This window comes from Ctenopharyngodon idella, chromosome 2 (assembly GCF_019924925.1).
Source record: "Ctenopharyngodon idella isolate HZGC_01 chromosome 2, HZGC01, whole genome shotgun sequence".
Classification (NCBI taxonomy): Eukaryota; Metazoa; Chordata; class Actinopteri; order Cypriniformes; family Xenocyprididae; genus Ctenopharyngodon; species Ctenopharyngodon idella.
Window position 1 is genome coordinate 38,869,685 of NC_067221.1, and position 23,939 is coordinate 38,893,623.

General features: G+C 36.7%; 2 protein-coding genes across 5 annotated transcripts in view; one reads left to right on the top strand and one right to left on the bottom strand.

Annotated features, from left to right (window-relative positions):
• lrrc24 (leucine rich repeat containing 24) overlaps nt 1-13,361 on the top strand; it is a 26,001-nt gene extending 12,640 nt beyond the window's left edge. The window contains exons 2-5 of one of the 2 annotated variants that reach the window (XM_051860620.1): nt 5,143-5,360; nt 9,375-9,653; nt 11,490-11,658; nt 12,205-13,361. In XM_051860620.1, the coding sequence (XP_051716580.1) occupies nt 5,199-5,360; nt 9,375-9,653; nt 11,490-11,658; nt 12,205-13,361 (1,767 nt within the window). In that variant the 5' untranslated portion in view covers nt 5,143-5,198. The remainder of the gene's footprint in view (nt 1-5,142; nt 5,361-9,374; nt 9,654-11,489; nt 11,659-12,204) is intronic. The other variant, XM_051860628.1, reaches the window with a different exon arrangement.
• On the bottom strand, nt 9,534-22,669 carry LOC127494701 (CMRF35-like molecule 1). 3 transcript variants are annotated; one of them, XM_051860807.1, is made up of 8 exons: nt 22,523-22,669; nt 19,455-19,775; nt 19,042-19,362; nt 18,593-18,623; nt 18,289-18,428; nt 18,032-18,066; nt 17,830-17,904; nt 9,534-9,675 (listed from the first exon to the last, which is right to left on the bottom strand). In XM_051860807.1, exons 1-8 carry the CDS (start codon nt 22,605-22,607, stop codon nt 9,616-9,618), a joined length of 1,068 nt encoding a protein of 355 aa, XP_051716767.1. In that variant the 5' UTR covers nt 22,608-22,669; the 3' UTR covers nt 9,534-9,615. The 3 variants fall into 3 exon arrangements, with proteins under 3 accessions (XP_051716767.1, XP_051716776.1, XP_051716784.1); XM_051860816.1 differs by lacking the exon at nt 9,534-9,675 and adding an exon at nt 13,284-13,424; XM_051860824.1 differs by lacking the exon at nt 9,534-9,675 and adding an exon at nt 16,853-17,625.
• Nucleotides 22,670-23,939: the final 1,270 nt, after the last annotated feature.

Below are 23,939 nucleotides of genomic sequence, written 5' to 3' on the forward strand. Positions count from 1 at the left end.
TTTTTTATCTAAACTATTCCTTTTATTTATTTATTTATTCATGTACATATAATTTATTTTTTATTTGTACATATATGTAAATTTTAATTATTGATTTATTTATTTATAAATCCCCTACTAAAAGCAAAATTCCGACTTTTTATCTCAGAGTTCTGACTTTTTTTCTCACAATTCTGACTTTATAACTCACAACTGTGAGAAAAAAAAAGTCAGAATTCTGAGATATAAACTCGCAATTGCGTGATATAAATTCTGACTTTTTTTCTCACAATTCTGACTTTATATCACACAATTGATTTTATATCTCAGAAATGTGACTTTATAGCTCGCAATTGTGAGAAAAAAAGTCAGAATTGTGAGATATAAACTCGGAATTGTGAGGTAAAAAGTCGCAATTACTGTCTTTATTTTTTTATTTAGTGGCAGAAACGGGCTTCCATAAGATACCTCTCTCCATTGATTGCCAGATTGATTCATTTGGCCATTTTTTTTTTTTTTTTTTTTTTTTTAGTTAATTTATTTATTTTTGTCAAGAAACGTATGCTTTCAAATAATGCCAAATTAATGCTATTATAGTTTTTGTTAATATTTTGAATTTGATTTTATTTAATTTATTTAGTTGAAGTTTCAGTAATTTTGTTGCGTGCTTGTCATTTATATATATATATATATATATATATATATATATATATATATGTTCATATAGTTTTAGTTATTTTAGTAGTTAAACTAAATGAAAGTGAGAACTGATGCCTTGGCAACTAGCTGAAATAAAATAAGTTTACGTTTTTTTTTTTATTATTGTTATATTTATTTTTTTTATTTTTTTTATTTATATTTTATTGTTATTGTTTATTTTATATCAAAACAGTGATAACCCTGGTTACAGCATCTACCAGCAGCCTTCTCCAAATTTTGTAATTCCCACTTTTCATGAGTCAATCAATTTTAGATGGCTTAATGAAGCCATTTTTTTTCCTGATTGAATTTCCTGTTTCACTTAGACGTGTCAGTCTCTCTATCCATCCATCCATCCATCTGAGATATGACATCTGTTGAGACTTCAAAATCCATCCATCATTCCTCTGTTTTCCATTCTCAACACACTCTGCTGTTCTTGGAGTAAAAATGCAGTGAATTCCAAACACGAGGTCTCATGATGCGCAGCCGCTAAATATTAAATTCCTGCTGCTTTTAAAGGATCTCATCTGGCAGAATCACTTCAGAACCCAGACGCACATGTAAGAGAGCGCCATATCTCACAGAACATCGCCTTTTCAACACTTCACAGCTCCTCCTTTTGACTTGCTGATGTTTGTGAGGCGGCACACGTAGCAAAAGAAAGGCGCTGAAAGCAAAACTCATTCAGAATATCCCATTTTCCCCCCTTTATTCTATCCATTGTGATTTCCATTCTCTTTCTCCAGTGACAGGAGAATAGCGTTTGAGTACAGGACAGTGGACTTCAATAGGCTGCCATTTCTCCACTGATGTTTATCATGTCTTTCTCCTTCATGCTTTAAGCAGATAAAAAGACTTATGTGGGTCATGTTGCATTAATCGAGCTCGCTGTCCTCTCAAATACTCTCTAAATTAAGCAACAGGCATAAAATATTCACATTTGCTCATGGTTCATCATTCAATGACACATTTAAGTGTAGAACAGCTCAATGTATCACATAAACAGTGAAGCAAAACGAAACAATTCATTGTTATCTGCTCTCACAGAGACAATCTTTTTTCTTTCCGACATATTATGTCTTTTTTTGAAAAATGAGATGTTATTTTTATATTTAAGGTTTTGAACACTATTTAGGAGCTCTAGATGCATTCATTTCAGAGCTGGTATCTCAAGTCTGCGTTTCCAAATCGCCTCATGCCGCTTTTGATCCACGTGGTCAGGACCTCTAAATCTTTCAGTGCTGATCTTTTTCAGTCACTACCATGCTGTCTATAAGACTCTAAGCTCTGAGACAGCCGACCTAGAACTGTTAAACGCATACAGAACTCTGTATTGATCCATTTCGTGAGACTTGTCTTGGATGATGCTCTGGCTCTCAGCAAACTTCCTTTCACTCTTAATTTTATCTGGAACAGAGTAACTACAGAAAGAAAGAGTTGTAGTTTTGGAACACAAAAGCACAAAGGATGCTTTTGCTGGCAGGTACAGAGAGATTTAGGGCCAGATTTACTAACAGCGCAAAACCTCTTTTGGAATGAAAAAAAAAAAAAAAAAACTACTGTCAGGATTGACTAAAGACACGCAGTGAAAAATCAGCGCTGAAAAGGCGTGGACACAGTTGTTTTTGCGGCTGACCTTATTGCATATGCATTTGTAGGAGTTTCCCTTTCAGACGCAAAATTTATGGGAGGAGAGTATTTAAATGAATCATGCAAGGTCATTTACTAAGGTTTGCGCTGGTCAACTTACTGGTGTTTGAGCCATTATTTACCACCCCAAAAAAGCATGTCTTAAACCAGATGCTAATTTGCGCTGCTCTTGGTAGATTGTGTTGGTCATTATGGAAATGATCCGGCTGTGTCTGCGCTCTTTAAAGAGATAGTTCACCCAAAAATGAAAATTATCCTATAATTTACTCACCCTTAGGCCATCTTTAAGCCAAACAAATCAGTTATACTGAAAAATATCCTGGAACTTCCAAGCTTTATGCTTTATAAAGCTCATCCATCCATCATAAAAGTAATCCATACAGCTCCAGGGTATTAATTAAGGCCTTCTGAAGCGAAGCGATGCGTTTTTGTAAGAAAATATCCATAATTATAACTTTGTAGACTGTAATTACTAGCTTCCCGTAACATCCGTCCATGCGTTCATGAGAGAGTCGAGTTCCGGAGTATGACGTAGGATGTAGGATTAGCATAAGCTGTTCAAACAAATAGGGCTGGGCAACAAACTCAAGCTCCTCCGACATTTCTCTTTAAAAATTCTCGTTTTAGACTTCTAATTCGTGACTGGTATTTTGCTTTTTTCTATCCTCTGCGCTTCCGTGTTCGTCATTAGGTCATGCGTCGGGTCAGAGGTTACTCTTCCGTCAGCACTAGACTCGCGTACGATCGTTACCGGAAGCCAGTGATTACAGTTTATAAAGTTATAATTATGGATATTTTTCTTACAAAAATGTATTACTTTTATGATAAATGGATGCACTTTTTTGGGCTTCAAAAAATTGACTCCATTCACTCCCATTATAAAGCTTGGAAGAGCCAAAATACTTTTTAAAGGATTAGTTCACTTTCAAATGAAAATTACCCGAAGCTTTACTTACCCTCAAGCCATTCTAGGTGTATATGACTTTCTTCTTTGTGTTGAACACAATCGGAGATATATTAATATATTAATCCAATCTTTATAATGGCAGTGAGCGGGATCCAAGAGAATGAGCTGAAGAAAGTGCTTCCATCCAAATCCATCCATCATAAACGTGTACTCCACACAGCTCCGGGGGGTTAATAAAGGCCTTCTGAAGCGAAGCGATGCATTTGTGTAAAAAAAAAAAATATCCATATTTAACAAGTTATGGAGTAAAATATCTAGCTTCCACCAGACCTCCTTCCGTATTTAACTTACGAAGAAAGCGCAATGCCTCTCGCAGTTCAAAAAGCTTACGCTACATCCTACGCCTTCCCTGTTCAACTTACGGAAAAAGCTTAACCGACGTGACCCCAATTTACACTTTCTACGTAACTTGAATACGGAAGGTGGTCTGGTAAAGTAGTTCAAGCAGGTCTTGACTGCATTGCAGTTCCATATCACTTCGCCAAATGTTTTCAGTTATTTCAATAGGTCCTTACAGCCTACAACCGCAAAAGAAACATAACCCACAACGACACCGACCAAGCAAATAAATAAAGTAAACAATAGGATGAAAATGACAATTATTGTCATGGGTTTTGCCACAAAATACGTTTTATTGTATCCTAAAACTCTCTCACGCTCTCTCTCTCTTTCAAACGTACACACGTACTATATAGTACGGACACACACTCACACAGAGACGTTTGGTCAGCGCTGCTCTGATGAATTAATCAGTAAAATAGTTTTATAAACTTATAAACTTATAGTTTCGCTATTAGTAGAGACACTGCTGCTGTGAGAGACGCAGACTCAGGTAGGCTAATTCACATATGCTGCTTATTCTCTCTCTCTCTCTCTCTGCATTAATAACTGTATCAACGGTATGATTCTGCTATCAAGGCTCAAGCCTCCGTTACTAGTTCTGAAATGACATTTTGGAATTAGCAACAGAGGCTTGGGATGAGATGCGTAAGAAATTAGTCCCACACACAAGAGCGTTTTAAGGACAAAAACCTGACAAATGTCTTGAAATACAACATCGGAACAGTGTCTTGAGGTGTGGTAACCGTAGTATAAGCGGAATAATTGACTCCGGGCCGTTGAATAATGTACCACCTCGGGTGTGCATTATTTTCTAAGAATCGTCAATTATTCCTTACATAAACCCAACTATAGGTGTTATTTAATCTCAGACTTATGAACAGTCATACTGTCCAGCCGTGAAGTACATCTAGTCTAGTAAGCTGTAAATCCGGGTCCAAGGGGCCAAAACGCACATGTCTTTGTTCATAACTCTTCTAATCCATGTCTTAATGAAAAGCTGGGGATTTCAGATGGATGAGGCGAGGCGAGCAGGCTGAGGGTTTGATCTTGTCTCCTGGGAGAAGTGTGTAGTGTGTGCTGGGCAGTGTTTGGTGTTGTATTTCATATTCTCTCAAAACAGAAGAGAGATCCTGGAGGCAGCGAGCATGTGCACCTCAAGCCTCATGTTTAATTAACCAAAGCCCACCACAGATTCCTCCTTAGAGAACGTTCTGTAGGGACCAGCAGGCAGGAGTGAGCGCTATCCATCTTTTAGCTGTTTTTTTCCCTCCTTATGTTGACTCTATGCTTACTTCCCTTTCTGCACCGCAGGATTCAATTTTCCGATCCACTTAAGCGGGATTCTCATGCGTTACGGATCCGATTAGCTCACACGTGCATGCGCTCTTTAACAACAAACCGTGTCTTTTTGTCTGTCTCTCTCTCTCTGACAATTATTCCGCTGGTTTAACTGCAATCCATCTCTCTCTTTCTTCCTTTCTCTTTCCTCTCTTTTGCCCTAGTTCTGCCGCCTCTTTTCTATCATTCCGTCTTTCCTGTTTTTGCAGTTTTTTCTGAGATGAATCCTCCTCAGCTCTCGGTGGTGTTGGTGCTCATGTTGGCCCAGCTGTGCGCATCCTCTCTGGGTTGTCCTTCCGGGTGTCGCTGCTATAGTTTGACTGTCGAATGTGGATCCATCGGACTCAAAGAGATCCCGCAAGGCATTACTCATGGGACACAGGTCAGTGATCGCACAAAGGATGTGGATGTCTGTGGGTGGGTCATTCTCAAAATATGACATGACTTGAAACTCCAGATAAACTCTTAAAAATAAAGGTTCTTAAATGGAATCGATGGTTCCATGAAAAGCCTTTAAAGGATTAGTTCACTTTCAAATGAAAATTAGCCCAAGCTTTACTCACCCTCAAGCCATCCTAGGTATATATGACTTTCTTCTTTCTGATAAACACAATCTGAGAAATATTAATAAATATCCTGATGCATCCGAGCTGAAGAAAGTGCTTCCATCCACATCCATCCATCCATCATAAACATATTCCACATGGCTCCGGGGGGTTAATAAAGGCCTTCTGAAGTGAAGCGATGCGTTTGTGTAAAAAAATATCCAGTTATGAACTTATGAAGTCAAATATCTAGCTTCCGCCAGACTGCCTTCCGTATTAAAGTTATGAAGAAAGTGTAAACTGGCGTCGCGTCAGTTACACTTTTTCCGTAAGTTGAATAGGGAAGGCGTAGAAGCTTTTTGAGCTGCAAGAGTTTTACACTTTCTTCGTACATTGAATATGGATATTTTACTTTATAACTTGTTAAGTATGGATTTTTTTTACACAAACTTTTCGTTCCACTTCAGAAGGCCTTTATTAACCCCCCGGAGCCATGTGGAATATGTTTATGATGGATGGATGTGGGTGGAAGCACATTCTTCAGCTTATACTCGTGAACCCTGTTCACTGCCATTATAAAGCTCGGATGCGTCAGGATATTTATTAATATATCTCAGATTGTGTTCATCAGAAAGAAGAAAGTCATATACACCTAGGATGGCTTGAGGGTGAGTAAAGCTTGGGCTAATTTTCATTTGAAAGTGAACTAATCCTTTAACATCCATGGAACCTTTCCATTCTACGAAAGGTTCTTTATTGTCGAAAAAGGTTCTTTAGATTATTAAAATGTTCTTCACACTAAGAAAAAAATGGATCTTTTAAGAATTGTTCACTGAAAGGTTCTTTGGGGAACCAAAAATGGCTCTCCAATGGCATCGCTGTGAAAACCCCCTTTATTTTTAAGAATTCAAAGCATCATTTTATAACCTAATCATTTATTAAATAATTTTTGCATTGCACATTTAAAAAGAAAGGCATTTGAATTTTTCAAATGCTTTAAAAATCCCTTATCCCCTTCTTCTTGTACACCATTTTTATGACATTTACATTTTTTTTAAATATAATTGTTAATCGAAACAATTAATAATATAGATAACATTTTTTTTAATAAATATTCGAATCATAATAATTAGTGTGTGTGTTTTTGATGTTTATTGGTATTATCAATGTTAAAAACAGTATGAAAAAATCACTTTGAACATCAAAGTTCAGAGTAGGAAGAGGCTGCTCAAATGTGTGCTGAAAAGTTCATTTACATTTAATTTACACAGTTTGCAAATTAATTATTTTAATAATATAATTAACAGTTCATTTAAATGTCATTGGTGTTACAATGTTTAATATTTGTGTAAAAGTTTTCATTAAAAAATAATTTGATGTTATCATTTTTGAGCGGTACACTGTAAAAAACGTTTAAAGTTGTAAATACAACAAGGACTATTGGAGTAAGTTTTACTAGAAAAAAACTTCAAACTACTTCAAAATTTCACATTTAATTCAATGTGTTACTTGCTGTTTCTGTGCAATTTGTGAAATTTACTAGCAATTTCTGAGAGAAAATTGTTTCTACACCAAATTTTGTTCAGTGTATGATAAGTAATAATGTCAAGATGTTTATAAATGCTTTCCATTTGCTTTTATGAGAGAAAACGGAGCTGAATTCCAAATTCAAGATGTTGAAAATCAATATGTTTTGAGAATGACCTGGGTAACCATTGATCAGCTGTCATAAAGTCAACATAAAATCAAAGCTGACCCTGTTTACTGAAGTAAATGTTTTTATTCTTATTGTGAACCACTGTACGTACAAATAACAAAGGTTTCCATTCTCTTCTTCACAGACTTTTGTGAATAAAAACAAAAACATTACATTAAATCACACCAGGCTGCATTTGGCCTGCAGGTCTACTCACCATCCTGTCCCAATTTTTATTCTGGTCATCTGGTCAACGTAAACGATAAGATACTGCCTTCTTTTGTTTGTGTCTTCACCTTGACCCACAATACAGCAAAGTTGAGATTAAAACTATAGATCATAACTCCAGATAGTGCTGGGAATCATTCGTTAAATCAGCGACTCCCATGGCCAACTTCACCCCGAGGACCTTATTTGCATGTCTATGTATCTGCCCCAGTCACATCACTAACATTACTGCAGCTTGTGAATATTCATGAGCCGGCTTGCATAAATTGCTCAATTGACCTGTATAACCTATGCTTCACAAGAAATTTGCTTCGGCTCGGCCTGTGTTTGATCATAGACAATAGCTTGATAGAAATCAATTAGAAAATTAATTAGTGTAATATGTTGTATCATTAATAGAGTTAAAGTATTGAAGACAGGCCACTCAGTCCTTCTGCTCTTGTGAAAGCCCATTAATGCTGTTTCTGATGCTGGTAATTGATTTATTTGCATGTTTCACTGATAGTCGACCCAGAACTGTGCAACACTCACAGAACTTTGTATTGAATTCTTTTACTCTGAATTCACCTGGAACAGAGCGAAGATGGAACAGCTAAAGAAAGAAACATTTTTTTTTGTGTGTTTCAGAACAGCCTAAAAGGATTTTTTTTTTTTTTTTTTTTGTCAGCAGTCTCACTTGCTGCTCTCACTGATTAGAACAGAAACTCAGGCCGACATGGATGAGATGGATGTAGCTTTTATAATCAACGAAGCTTATACTGCAAGCAATAGAGATTGTCTAGATGTTGGCTTTTACTGACTTTTATGCCTTTTATGCAGAACCAATTTTAATTAGTTTTATTTTTGTTTTTTAACCAAATGATCATACATCACTACAACAGTAAAACATGTATAATAATAACTTATTATTAATATTGTTATTAATAATGACGAAAACTACTAACAATAACAGTAATAATAATAATATGCAGAACCTATTTTAATTGTTGTTTTATTGTTCTAAATGATCATTAGACTGACAATAAAACATAAAAATTATAATAATAATTCCATTATTAATATAATTTTATATTATTAATATTGTTATAATTAAAAATGACAATAACAAAAATAATAATACTTACAATTTTGTTAATAATAATAATAATATAATCATCTCATTATTAATAATTATTATTGCATTATTAATATAATGCAATATTAATTATTATTATTATTATTATTTCCATATTATGTTGATAATATTAATATATGAATGTAATATCCATTATTAATATAATGTTGTGTTTATTATTGTTATTATTAATAATAATTATATTAATAATGACAACAACACAACAATAATAATACTTACAATAATTCTATTATTAATAATAATAATCTCAATCATTTCATTATTAACATGATTTATTATTATTATTATTACATGGAATGGAATTATGTGTTGTTGTTTTTTCTTAGGCCAGCTATTTAAAGCTGAAAAGTGTGAATATTAGTAAGAAATACTGGTCAAACTGATTATCTCTAGTTCTCATGGCTTCAGTTTTTTTTTTTTTTTTTTTTTTTAATGGTGGTTTATAAAATTAAAGGGAAAGTTCACTCAAAAATGAAAATTCTGCCATCATTCTGTTACCAAACAGGTGATGGTCCCCATTGACTTCCATAGTATTTTTTTCCCCATACTATGGAAGCCAATGGGGCCCATCAACTGTTTGGTTACCCACATTCTGTAAAATAAATAATTTTGTGTTCAGCAGAAGAAAGAAATTCATTCAGGTTTGGAAAAACTTGAGGGTGAGTAAATGATGACAGAATTTTCATTTTGGGGTGAACTATCCCTTTAAGCACTATCACTCACTCTCTCTTTTCTTTTAAAACTGTGTGTCATGTGCTAATGTTTCTCCTATGGAATTTGTGTCTGGTTCAGACCATCTTTCTACAGGACAATGCCATAGGACAGATCCGTCAGCGGGATCTATCTGACCTCGGCCAGCTGCACTACCTCTACCTGCAGAATAACAGCATCTCCACGCTAGAACCCGGGGCGTTCAGAAACCTGGGCCTGCTTCTGGAGCTCGCGCTCAACGGAAACCGCATCCACCTGATCACAGCGGACGTGTTCCGTGGCCTGGATCACCTGCGCATCCTCTACCTCGCAGGAAACCAGATCACCAGACTGGAGGACTACACTTTCCGTGGACTGCAGGTGAAAGGACTGTCTGTGCCATCTGCAAACATTTCCAATTACAGTATGTTATGGGAACATTAATTTCCAGTATTACAGTTTTTCTCTATTGCTTAAACACTATAACTAGGCTTTTGAACTAAAATTTCAAAACCATAACGCCATTTATCAAAAAGCACGCCTATTTCCCTAAACTATAAACACTACTCCCCTGTTTTAACACATGAGTCAGATTTGTTGAACTGTCACTGCAAAATCTACACACAATTCCCTTTCCCTTTCTTTCACAATTTCTTATTGCCTACACCATGTGGTCATTTTGAAAGCACTAGCATTCAATATTGTTCACTCAAGTCAGCACAGCTTGAGCTCAATTAGCACACAATTCTCCAGGTAAAAACACTAAGAGTCAAAATTGAACACACATCAATCAGAACCTTCAATAGATAGATAAAAGGGCCCAAATCAGTTCATTGAATTTTGGAACAATGGATCCAGAGAGAAATGAAGGGATAGGTCGAGGAGGGAGAGGAGGAGGAGGAGGAGGAAGAGGAGGAGGAGGAGGTGGAGAAAGAGGATGAGAACAAGGAAGGAGAAGGGCAAGGGCAAGGACACAAGCAGTCTCGGATGAAATTCAAGCCACTTTAGTTGACCTTGTCCATGGTATGACTATGAGGGAGGCTGGGCAACGAGTATAGCCAAATTTGAGTCGCTTCATCGAACACTTCAATTTGAGTTCGCCTCCATCATCAGAACCTTCAGGAAGGAAAACAGGTAGGTGTACTTACAGTAAGACTGCTCTGTACAGTAACTTTTGAGTGCTGTACTCTGTGCTGTGAAAACACATACACTGTTGCACTATGCTACTGTAATAAAGAAATGCATCAAATTGCCTCGCATACAGACAGAGTTTTTGTTCTAAACCCGATAGAGGAGTTTTTTCGGCATGGCGGTGGAAAGTGTATGACCGAGAACCTTATATCCGTCTTCACCTCCTCCAGGCCATGGAAGAAGCCTGCCTAGACATATGCGTGCCAGGGGTGGATCAGGCAGTCATGAAGATGATTTTACCCCCCCTGCCTGGCTAGGGCCAATTGTGATGTGGATGAGATTCTCTGGCTTGACCCTAACCAAAAAGCTGCTAAGGCGGAATAATTTTTATTTTTATTATATATATATATATATATATTTTTTTTTTTTTTTACTGTGTTATAAAAGAACAAACTTTCATATCATAGTTAAAAAAAAATTGGTTGTGCAATATAACTTACATAACTTACCAGTTTTGGAAATGTTGTTTTGAAATTATTGCACCAGTGTGTAAGACTATGTTGTAGTGTGTGTGTTTTTGAGGGCTTGTGTGTCATGTCTGAGGAAATAAAATATTATATTTTATTTTATTTCAGTTAACAGATTGTATTTTTAGTTTTATTATAAGTAGCAAAAATTATTTTTTATGGTTTTAGTTTTAGAATCAGTTACAATAATAATAACAACAACAACTCTGCTTTAAGTTTTATCCTGACATTTATGAAATAAGGCAGTTCCAATGAAATTAATGTTAGAATGTTTTACACATTTGCACAACCTTTACATTACATACAATGTTACCCCAAATTGTGCAAGTTTTAAAAATACTCATAAGAATAGAATAGAAACAGGAACCACAGAAAAGCAGTACAAAAACTAAATTAATAGGGACTTTTTTTCAGCAATATGGTAATTGGATGGAGACACTGAACTAAAAATAGACAACGCTGCTTTACTCTAGGTTGCTTAGAGTAAGTGTGTTTTTATGATAGTGCCGATCATGCTCGTTGCAATCATCATGATGAAATGTTGATGAATTGATTCCAGCGGTTGCAGGAGCTGCATCTGCAGGAGAATGTGGTGGAGGTGCTGGGAGATCAAGCTCTGGTGGGTCTGTCCTCTCTGGCTCTTCTGGACCTGAGCAGGAACAACCTAAGGACCCTGAGTCCCGCGTCACTGAAACCCCTCGTCAGCCTGCAGGTGCTGAGAGTCACAGGTAAGAGCAACCAAAGCGTGAGCAGTTAAAGCTCCGCCCTCTTTTGGAAAGCGGCCGGGAGCAGCAGCTCATTTGCATTTAAAGGGACACACACAAAAACGGCGTGTTTTTGCTCACACCCAAATAGGGGCAAATTTGACAAGCTATAATAAATGATCTGTGAGGGATTTTGAGCTGAAACTTCACAGACTCATTCTGGGGACACCAGAGACTTATGTTACATCTTGTGAAAAGGTGCATTATAGGTCCCCTTTAATTATTCTACTGTTTAGACTTTTATCCTTAGAAAAGCACACATGTGAGACAGGTCGTATTTCCATTGGTAGCTCTGCCCATTTAAGTAAACTATTTAATATTCATGATCCAAGCCTTCACTGTGATCCAGTGCTGTGCTGTTGTATGACCGGCAAACTTACCACACTGACATGGCATTTAGATGTCAGCCCAGCTTTACGTTTGCTCGAATATTTTTTGCACAACATGCCATCGGATAAATATTTAATAATGCTGTATTTTGAAAGGCTTATATTGTGTTTGCTCTCACAGATAACCCATGGCGCTGCGACTGTGCTCTGCACTGGCTACGTGGCTGGATAAATGAAGAGGGTCAGAGGCTTTTGAGCTCAGCCGAGCGCCGGATGCTATGCGCTGAACCTCCGCGGCTCTCCCACCTCAGTCTGGTCGAGGTTCCCCCAAACAGCCTTGTTTGCATCCCGCCTGTAGTGCAACTGGAGCCCAGCCACTTGACGGTGCGTTTGGGGGAGAGTCTACGCGTGTCCTGCCAGGCGTCCGGATACCCGCAGCCACAAGTCACCTGGAGGAAAGCGTCTCACGGAAAAGCCCAGCTGTCTCCCAGAGGTCTGGTGCAGGAAGTCGGGATGGATGGAGACGCAAGGACCGGCGGCAGGTTGGTGACGGCCAGGCCTGGCGGAAAAGGAGGACAGTCGAGTCGTGGGCCAGTCCGAGGAGGAGCCGAGGAGGGAGGCGACCGGGAAAACTTTGATCCTGATACGGGAAGCGGGATGTTGTTTCTCAGCAACGTCACGGTGGCGCATGCCGGACGCTACGAATGCGAGGCCTGGAATCCCGGTGGCGTGGCTCGTGTGACTTTTCATCTCTCGGTGAACATGTCTTCGTCCCGCTCGGAAATCTGGCCTCGGTTGCATTCCTCGTCTTACTATCATCCTTCCTCTGTGGACGTGAGTCAGGAGCCGCTGTATGAGCTCGAAAGCATGGACTTCAACGCGCTGGGAACCGCCACGCAGACGGCCATTGCGGTGGGAATCTCGCTGCTTGCCTTGACGGCGCTGTTGCTGCTTTGCATGATTTACAGTCGCCATCGCCAGCGGCAGAAAGAGGAAGGCGGGTACGGCGCCAGCAAAGAGGAAAGCATCCTCTACGTCAACGACTACTCTGACGGTCCCACCACATTCGCTCAGCTCGAAGAGTACCGGGACGAACGCGGCCACGAGATGTACGTGTTAAACCGCGCCAAACCGGTGCTGCCTCCACCGCCGACATGCACCCAACAGGGTTCGGTGATAAAGGCCAGTGAGTGTCTGACTCCAGGCCGGGCCACAGGGATCGGACCCCGGAGGGCTCCCGCAGAAGGAGGCGAAGGACCTCCGCTTGATCCCGAAGGGTTGTTCATGAACCAGAGCTTGCTGTTTGACACGCAGATCGCTTATGAGATCCACTGCTGAACTGTATCACTGGAAAGACTGTTTTTTGCCAGTAGATGTTATCCTGCTGAATTTCCTTTTGTTCTGAGAGCACAAATGTTTTTTTTAAAGCATTAAGGGAGTGAGAGACTTTAAAGCTGCGTTGTGCAATTTCAGTGCCATCAAATGTATTTGCAAAATGATTGCAACATTTCCCCTGTTAGCAGGTTGTACCGGTTCTAAACTCACACCATTGGTGGATTCAGTGTTGCTACACTCTTAAAAATAAAGGTTCTTTATTGGCATTGATGGTTCTATGAAGAACATTTACCATCCATAGAATCTTTCCATTCCACAAAAGGTTCATTATAATGTAAAAAGTTCTTTAGATTTTTAAAATGTTCTTCACACTAAGAAAAAAAAAAATGTTTCTTTTAAGAATTGTTCACTGAAAGGTTGAAATGGTTGTTCTATTGCATTACTATGAAACCCCCCTTTGAGAACCTTTAATTTTAAGACAGTTGAACTGCTCAAACAAGCATAAAAATGTTGAAAACATCAGCGTTTACTCTCGTTGGGGAAATCAACCTGCGAATGGATACTTAATTTAATGGCTACATTATCTTCTCTGCACATTGCACACAGCAGCTTTTACAAGGTTAGTTCACCCAAAAGTGTAAATTCTCTCATTATTTACTCACCTTCATGTCGTTCCACACCTGAAAGACTTTTGTTTATCTTCAGAACAAAAATGAAGATCTTTTAAGTGAAATCTAAAGGATTTCTTTCCCTCCATTGACAGGTATGCAACTATCATTTTAACGCTTCAAAATTTCATAAAGAGATTGTAAAACTAGCTAATCCATATGAATTGAGCAGTCCAAATTTTCTGAAGAGACTCGATCATTTTATTCGAAATACAGATTAAATTTAGGCTTTTATTCACATATAAACATTGATTAGTGAACATAAACACAATCTTAACCATACTTGCTTTAACACACAAGAAAGAACAAACCTCATTGGTTCTTGCGAAAGCTCAAACATGTTGCGTAACATGAGAATGAACCTCATTGGTTCTCACACGTCAAGCTAACATGCTTGAGTTTCATGCTTGAGAAGCCAATATACTGATTGGCTTCATCACTCTGTCTCCTCTCCACCAATAAGCTGGTGTGTGGTGGGCGTTCTGTCGCAATATGGCTGCCGTCACATAATCCATGTGGATGCTGCACATTGTGGTGGTTGAGGAGGTTCCCCCTTCCATATGTAAAGTGATTTGAGTACCCAGAAAAGCACTATATAAATGTAAGGAATTATTAATTATTATTATTTCCATTTACCACAACTGATGTGTGAATAAAAGCCTAAATTTAATCTGTTCATCATATAAAGCGATTGTGTCTCTTCAGAAAATTTGGACTAAACCATTCAATTCACATGGATCTCTTTATGAACTTTTTGAAGCGTTAAAGTGCTTGCGTAGCTGTCAATAGAGGGACAGAAATCTCTCAGATTTCATTAAAATATATGTTCAAATGTGTTTCGAAGATGAACAAAAGCCTTACAGGTTTGAAACGACATAAATGATGACAGAAGTTTCATTTTCGGGTGAATTAACCATTTAAGGAATAATTCATCCAAAAATGAAAACTGTTATCATGTGCATTGTTTACGCTGGATTATTTTTGGTAGATTTGCAAATGGAGACTTAAAGTGTTATTTACAAAAACATTGTGCATATTCAACAAGTTCCTGTTTGTGTTTCACAGATAAAAAATAACAGATGCTGAAAATTCAGCTTTGCATCACAGGAATAAATTACATTTTAAAATATATTCATATAGAAAACAGTTATTTCAAAGAGTAATAATATTACTGTTTTTACTGTAGTGATCATAAAATAAATGCAACCTTGGTGAGCATAAAAGAAACTTCAAAAACATTAAAAAACATCCCTCTAACTTTTGAACGGTAGTGTAGTTCATTAAATCTGGTGTCTTTTTCACTTTGCGATGGCAGGAAGAAAATGGCAAACTGCGATGCATAAAAACCAGGACAAAAGCACACACATCACCGGCAAAAATGTGCTCAAGGTTAGGTGCTCGACAAAAGAAATAATAAAATGCAGAAAAAAGTCGGCACACCAAAGCTCCAAAATAAGCAAATGACTCACACAGTTAATTTAATCTGGTGTCTTTTTCACTTTGCGATGGCAGAAAGAAAAGGCCAAACTGCGACACATAAAACTTAAAACTAAAAGTGCTCTTATCACAGACGTTCTTGTGATTTTAATGTCATTTAAAGAAACCGTTAAAAATGTTTTAACAACCCAGTATCCCCACTCACTATGACAGATAAATATCATTTATATCGCAGACTCTCCTTCGGAACGACATGAGGGTGAATAAATGAATATATTTTCACTTTTGGATGAACTTTTCCTTCAAGACAACAGTGCTGGTTTTTGCTTAAAGCAAATTCTTGTGGAATGAGAGCCGTTACCTTTAAAAGAAGAGGTTACATGAAACTACCAAAAACTGGGTATTTTTTGTCTTGTTACTGTGAAATGAAGTGATCCAGGCTGAGGTCAATCAGAGGGTTTGACCTCTTGAACAGGGACCGTGAGGACAACAGCAAAGGACATATGTGTCGCGACGTCCCTGTGCCAGACAGTGTGAAAAGCTTAATGTCCTTCTTCTTGCAAATGCTGTCTACATATTTCAAGTATTCTTTCTTTTCAGATGCATTCCTGTGTGGATTTATTTGTGAATTGCAGGCAGCAGAACAGAAAGAAACCTGCTTAAAACAACAACCAAATGCGGGTGGGTGGTGTGTTTACTACAGACGGGATACAAATGAAGTAGTCGCATCTATTTTCTGTCTGAGGCTCATTTGCTCTCATACTCTTGACCTCTGTTGGAATAACACTGTGAATAAACAAACAGGACTCTACATTCACAGCTAGCTTTTGTAAGTTATTAGATATGCCAGTTTCTTTCATATATAACAGTATTGTTTTTGAGAGTGTGGGTATTTTTTCCTCTTTGCTATTTTCTTCCCCAGCATTATATGGACAATTGAGTAGTGATGATCACATCAGGGTATACTGTATAAAAGCATTCATTACAGCTTGTGGGAACATCTCAAGGTGTTAAGCTTCTGCTCAACAATACAATAGTTTGTGTATTTCTGTCAAATGTCTATCAAATATCAACCTATTTTATCCGAATAAATTATGCATTTATTTGAGATTTGCTAGTGTGTGTCAAAGGAAAATAGTGAAAGTTTGACCGTCACCTGGACTCGAAGGTAAGCTGCTTTACATTCAATAGGTCTATAAATTTCCTAGCTTCCTACCCTCGACGGGTCAGGGCTGTTTTGGCAGCAAAAGGAGGACCAACACAATTAGGTAGGTGGTCATAATGTTATGCCTGATCGGTGTGTATATATATATATATATATATATATATATATATATATATACATACACACACACACACACGTGATAAAAATATATATAAAATCCCATATTTTATATACAGTATATTTATTTTTTATGTATTAATATGATACATAGCCTACATTTCAACGGCATTATTTCTTAAGCAAAATATTTCTTGATGTACAGATTGAAATACTTCCCATGCATTTCACATACAGTTTTTGAGAAAATCAACCTACAAATGGCTTACAGCAAATATTAATCTGGAAAAGGAGAAAATGTTTTAACATGTTTTTATACAATCAACAATAATAATGCTAAAATATTTAGCAGCTCAAAAAAATCCTTTATTGCACAGCCAAATACTGAGTAATCAGTGTATTTTTTTCAGGTTTTTTCTGAAGTGGTGTAACAAATCTTACGGAACGGATTGTGTTGCTCTCTGATGTGGTCATGATGTGTTTCAGTTTTACTTCTCACATCGATTAAGAATAAAAGTAGAAAAGCAGAAGAAAATGTACCTCTGCAAACATATGCTAATAAATAGGCCTAGGTGACACTTTCACACTTGCAGTTTGCAGTTGTGGCAAAACTCTTAATAGTAAAACGATAATCTGACACAACCATGACCTATCAAACTGCAAACAACACATTTTAAAACATGTGCTGGAAGTTCCTCTTTTTCTTTGTCACGTCCTTTGTGGCTTTAAAGGAAAAGTTACATGATGTAAAACAGACAAAGATGCCATTACTGGAGATTGTAATATGCATAATGTGAATCGCCAGTGTGTCAGAGATCATCTGTTATTAGTGATGTTTCACAGTGCTGTAGATCACTTCTTCTTGGTCAGGAGGACAGCTCTGAGAATGATTTAATAAAACACAAGATGGAGTGAGATGAATTTCAATAAGCCAGTGATTAAAAGCACTGAGATGCATTTCCACGAAAAAAAGAAAAAAAAAATCATGAAATCACCTGCTTGGCCATAAATAGATTATATCATAGTTTTGCATATATGCTTACAGTATATGCATTTGTGGTGCCAGCAATGTATTAATGCTTACATTCGAGACCTGGTTTTGTTCATTGTCCTTTCCTTTCTTGAAGACCACTGTGTCATACGTCACAGGAACTTCTGTCTGTACAAGAAGAGCACAAACAAAACTTTGTAAGATTATTCAGATGGATTTTACGAATTTAAGGTCATGTTGCAATGTTAGATGGTGTATGTCTGATCTGTAGATATTTCAAGGCCTAAACACAAACCTCAGAACAGACGTCTGGTCCTTGTGTGGGCAAATCTTAAAACAGGAAGAATTATATTAAAACAGGAAGAATCATATCATAAAACCACATGCAACCTATAAAAGTTTTATACAAATGAAAAAACATAAGTGATATTCATGGAGACTAAAATATGAGTTTTCACCAAAGGTAATGCAATAAATCCTGTGAAATTGGATTTGAGGCATTAGCAGTGGAATATTGCTCTGAATTGAATAGGCCTAAGTGTTTGAACTGACTGCGTTTTTGTACAATCCTCCAGATCACCAAAACCAGCATCAGAAGCAGAAGTAGCGGCACAGCAGTCCAGAGCAGCAGAAAAATCCCATCTCTGTGTTCAGATGAGGTGACCTCTGTATGGTGGTTTTCACTTGTAGAGCTGTTACCACAAATAGAATCATTTTGGTTTTAAAATGACAATAACGTAATAAAGAAAAGTCCATTTTTAAATCTGTAGGCAGCAAAATCTTTCCACCTCTAACTACAGTGAGATCATTGTCTGACATTCTTAGTGATTGATTCAGCTTTCAGAGATTTACTTACGAAGAAGGATCAGAGCTTATATCACTTTCAGCTGAGTTTGGAGGACAAAAAGCAAAACATCAGTTACATATGATAAAAAAATGATGTTTGATACACAATGTTTGATACACAGATGCAGGAACTTTGTCCCAAGGTACAATGGGAACTTTATGGGTTTAAAATGTTTATTAGACAATCTTTAGCTATTAATTTTACATTTACGTAAATATTTATTATTGTAATTTAATTATATCATTTATATTATTATTGTAAAATATTTATGTATATATATATATATATATATATATATATATATATATATATATATATATATATATATATATATTCACTAGAATGTAATTTGAAATAAAATATAATTTAGAAATTACACACTTCATATATAAATAAATGCATTATGTCTTATGTCAATTAAATACTTTTCCACAAGATAAATGAAATAAATGACTTACTTGTATTTTTATATTTATTGTCCCTCGTAACAAAGAGTTGAACAGGAACCTGCAGATCTTGTACTGAGCAGTAATACCATCCAGAATCACTGAGTCTCAGTCCAGTCATCAACACAGTGAAGGATCTTCTCCCATCATCACTGATCTGGACTGATGAATTCTGGGATGTGTCAGTCCTCCCCACTGTGTAACAGCTCTGATCTTTATATCTGCACCACTGTTTGAGTTTATACTGATATCCAGAGCTGTAGAAACACTGGACACTGACATTACCACCTTCATGTCCAGATACACTGCTGTTCATCACAGACACATCAGGAGCTGAAAACAAATAGCAAAAATTTGAATGAAATATTTTGTTAAATCTAAACAGGTAAAACCACATATCACACAGAGGAAAAGTAAAAATGTACCTTGTTTAACAGTTAAATACAAATGTTTTTTATCATCTGGATTTGTATAAGTGCCGATCTCCACAGCACACCAGTAATTTCCAGAGTCTGAGGATGTTGGATTGTTGAGTTTCACAATAAAAATATTCTGTGCTGGATAATCAGTTATTGTCCATTTCCCTATATCATTTGCACGGGCTGTGATTTGGCAAGATAACCAATAAGGCCCTCTACACCAGTATTTTGGGTTCAGTTTATACTGACTGTCATACAGACACGGGATTGTAACAGTTTTTCCTTCTCTCACAGTTACATGATCTAATGTCTTCATGCTCAGAGTTCCTGTAGACACAAACACACACAAATCAGCAAAATTCTTCTTGTAATGTAAGTTACAGTTAATTCATTTCTCAAACCACTGCTTTAAAAACACTTAAAGGAATATGCATAATTATTTTATATGAATCTGTTCAGTGTTCAGAGGTTTTTATTTGCACTTTGGTTTGACCTCCTGTCTTCATTTTCTTACAAAATGTCTTAGTTGTTGAACTTAAGGCAGGTGAAATATGGAGAAGTGGCCTCCTAAGTTTAATATATTATACTAAGTTTTATATTATCTATAGTCTGAGGAATGGTGCTTTTAGGAATAATGAGATAAAGAGTACATCAAATGAAATGTTATATTTGTGTTGAGAACTTTCTTTTTATGATATATGATTTAATTCCTGATTTATTTTAATGTTGTCATTTCAAAAACGTACTGTATTAGAGGTATATTTATAGAACATGTTTTTTTCCGTATATGTCAAAAATCAGTTGCAATCTTGAGGTCCCAGGTGAAAAAAAAAAGAAAAAGTATACTTGAATGCCCTAAAAAGACTTAAATACAAGCAAGTACATTTGTGGTACATTATTATTTTTTGTGCTAAATAAAATTGTAAAAGTTATACACTATAAATACACTAATTAAAAGTATATTTCTACTTCAGTAGTACTTCAGTGCACTTAAAAACGTATACAACATACCATTAATACTTAAATTGATTTTTAGTGCATTGAAATAAAGTATACTACCACAAAAATATACAGAGGAGTTTTATTAGTGTATTCCTTAAAAAGTGTGCGTTGAATGCTTTAAAAATTAGTTCAATCTTAGTAGACTTATACAGTAATCTATGTCAATATTCCCTTTAAATGATATACTTAACTACATGATAATGGTGTCTTTAAATACTGTCATGTGAAATACTGTTAAATTGTAAATTTTATTTCTCATGAGAATCCATTAAAATAGAACTTAGTGACAGATAGTATATATAAAAATCCACTAAAATTTTATGTAAAGCGTTCATAGCACACTTTTATGTAATGCACTAATAAAACACTTCTGTATGCTTTGTTTACTATTTAAGTGTTAGTGCTAATTAGTGCATTTCTATTAAGTGTACTTAAGTACCACAGTTGGGAAAATGTACTTATAACTAGTACATTAGTAATATATTTTTAATTAAATCAATTTAATTTAAACTTAGGTTACAATACATTTGATGTACAATTATTTAATGTTTATAAAATGGTTAGTTCCTGTCCTTGATTCTGATTGGTCAATAGCTGTGTTTTATTCACGATAAAACACGGCTATGACCGCTTCACCCAACGGTTCTGTGTATCACTACACAACACCTTTAGTTGTGTAGTGTAGAACTGTATGTTCTCAACTGATATTGTTCATTGAAGCTTACTGTATTATGTAGAAGAGTGTTGTGAGAAAGAGATAGAGTGAGCGAGTTTATTACCTGCATTCAGATTTAGCATTTTCCTTCAGGTCAGTCCTATGTTCATAATAAAAATTCTGTTTAAATGTTCGATGTATTATCTTGTCCTTTTAACATTTAAGGGGTTTTCCCATGACTGACAGTGCTAGTCAAAGCATTTGTCAGTTGCGTCTTGTTCCGTGTTCACAACAATTCAGTCTTTTCAATGTAAAAGCAGAGATTGTATATTATAGGGAGATGAGAGGGTCTGTATCTCTTACCATTGGAGAAAGCGTAACGGCTAACTTAATCACGTGCAGCACCTCTCAGCCTATTGTGTAATGGCAGTGACATCAGTCGCAATATTCCCGACTTTTCAGGACTATTTTTTCCGGCGGAAGGAAGGCTTTTAGAAAAAAATTACTACATGAAAGTTGCATTGATACATATTTCTGGCTTTAATATTTGTATTGTGTGGTAACCGTTTTATAAAAGCAATAAGGTATTCAAGGCTAGTGCTGTATCGTGAATAGGTCACGGCTGAAGGGGTTGTAGGCAACAACGCCCTTCAGCTGTTACTTATTCGCGATACAGCACAGCCTCTCGTACTTTATTGCTTACATAAAAATATGTGGCCAATACATTATAAAAACATATATTTATCATATATTATTCTTATATTTTAAATAATTCATAAGTGTATTTTCTATGTCTGATGAGTATATTTAAAAGTGTATGAAAGATGGGTTCAAGTGTAGCCTACTACAAGTGGTAACTAAATACATTTTTTAATACAGAGATAGTATGTTAAAAGCACATTTTAGTTCATATTTCATGGTGTCTCAAAATAACACAGTTGAGTACACTGAGATGTTCTTAAGATTATCTGAAGAAGTACTAAAGAAGAATTTTTTAGTATATTAAGTACAAAATTAGTGCACGAAAATAGAGCACTTTATGGAAGTGTACTAAGTGTACTAAAACGAAGTGTATTTTAGTGCACTTTTTTTCACCTGGGGTTACTGCAACGTTTTAAAAAAGCTGTTGAAAACTTTCTTATGTGAAATTAAAACAATATTTCCTTTGTGTTCAAGTCTTACACAGCAGGATATAAACTGAACTCCCACAGCCCTGAAGATTATACTATTTATATATAGATACATATACAGTATATTTAAATATACATGAAGTACTAGCTGCTTACCCTGCTGTCTTTAGGAAGTGAAATCAATCAAAAAATATAAAGAAACAACAGGAGAACAACGTGGTTTATTAAAAAAAAAAAAAAAAAAAAAAAGCATGTTTTGAGGGTAGAATGTAATTTCTGTGTCTTACCTGCAGTGTAAAGTAAAACACCAAAGAGCATCGGAGGAAGAGCCATGTGACCGCCAGAGTGAGTAAAAGACAGTGAAATGAACATTTGACTTCCTGCTTCTGATAATGAGCCGTTCCTGTTTCTGTACTCACTGACAAAAACTGAAATCAGACAAATCCTGTGCGCACACACACGCACACACACACACGCGCGCACACGCACACGCACACACACACACACACACACACACACACACACACACACACACACACACACACACTTTAACTGACTTTAAAAGACAGTGGAAATGTGTGCTGTGAGTGCACGTTTCAGTTTGTTTTGGGAAAAACGGACATTGAGTTCTCAGTCCTAAAGACTTTCATCAGCGACAGGTGCAAAAGCAAACATCTGTCATGGTACGGGGGTGCATCAGTGCAAATGTCATGGCTGACTTGCACATGTGTGAAGGTTCCATTGATGTGGAGGCGTATATTGGGATAGTACTGTATGTATTTGACATATACTGACATTCTTTCCTGAGAAAGCAAGACAACGCCAGGCCTCATTCTGTACGTGCTACATCAGAGTGGTTTCTTAGACACGCTAAACTGTAGAAGGGATGTGACTGACTGGCCTGTCTGCAATCCAGATCCGTCTCTTATTAAAAATGTGTGGCCCATCATGAAAAGGTACTGTAATATAAGTCTCTGGTGTCCCCAGAATGTGTCTGTGAAGTTTCAGCTCAAAATACCCCACAGATCATTTATTATAGCTTGTCATTTGCCTCTATTTGGGTGTGAGCAAAAACATTTTTGTGTGTGTCCCTTTAAATGCAAATGAGCTGCTGCTCCCTGCCCGTTTTTCAAAAGAGGGCGGAGCTTTAACAGCTCAGGCTTGTTTTGATTTCTCAACAACAACAAAGCAGGAGAATCTCACGCAGTCAAAACGGTGATTGTCAGTAACGGCGTTCAGCCTTACATTGCTCAAACCGGAGTCGGACACTGATGGAGAGACTCAGGAAGAAGTTACAACTTTTAGAATGCATCTCGACGTTGAATGGTTAGTGGATAAATTTATGTACTTGCTGTGGAGTTGATTCAACTCATCGACTAGCATGTGCCATCATGTTAATCTTTTGTGCAAAACCCGTATGGACGCACACCATACATAGCGTAGCATAGCTTGCCAAACAGAGCCATATACACCAGGCTAACGTTTATGATTTACGCAAAAACAAAATGGTGGCGCCGTGGGTGGAAACATGCAGATTAAGGGGCGGTAATACTATTATAAGATCCTACGTCACTAGGGGAGCGAAATCTGAGCGTATCGTTTTTTCACATGCTTGCAGAGAAAGGTTTGCCAAAACAAAGTTATTGGGTCATCCTTTTTTACGTTTTTTGGGTTGGTAGATGAACCGGGACCCAATTATAGCAC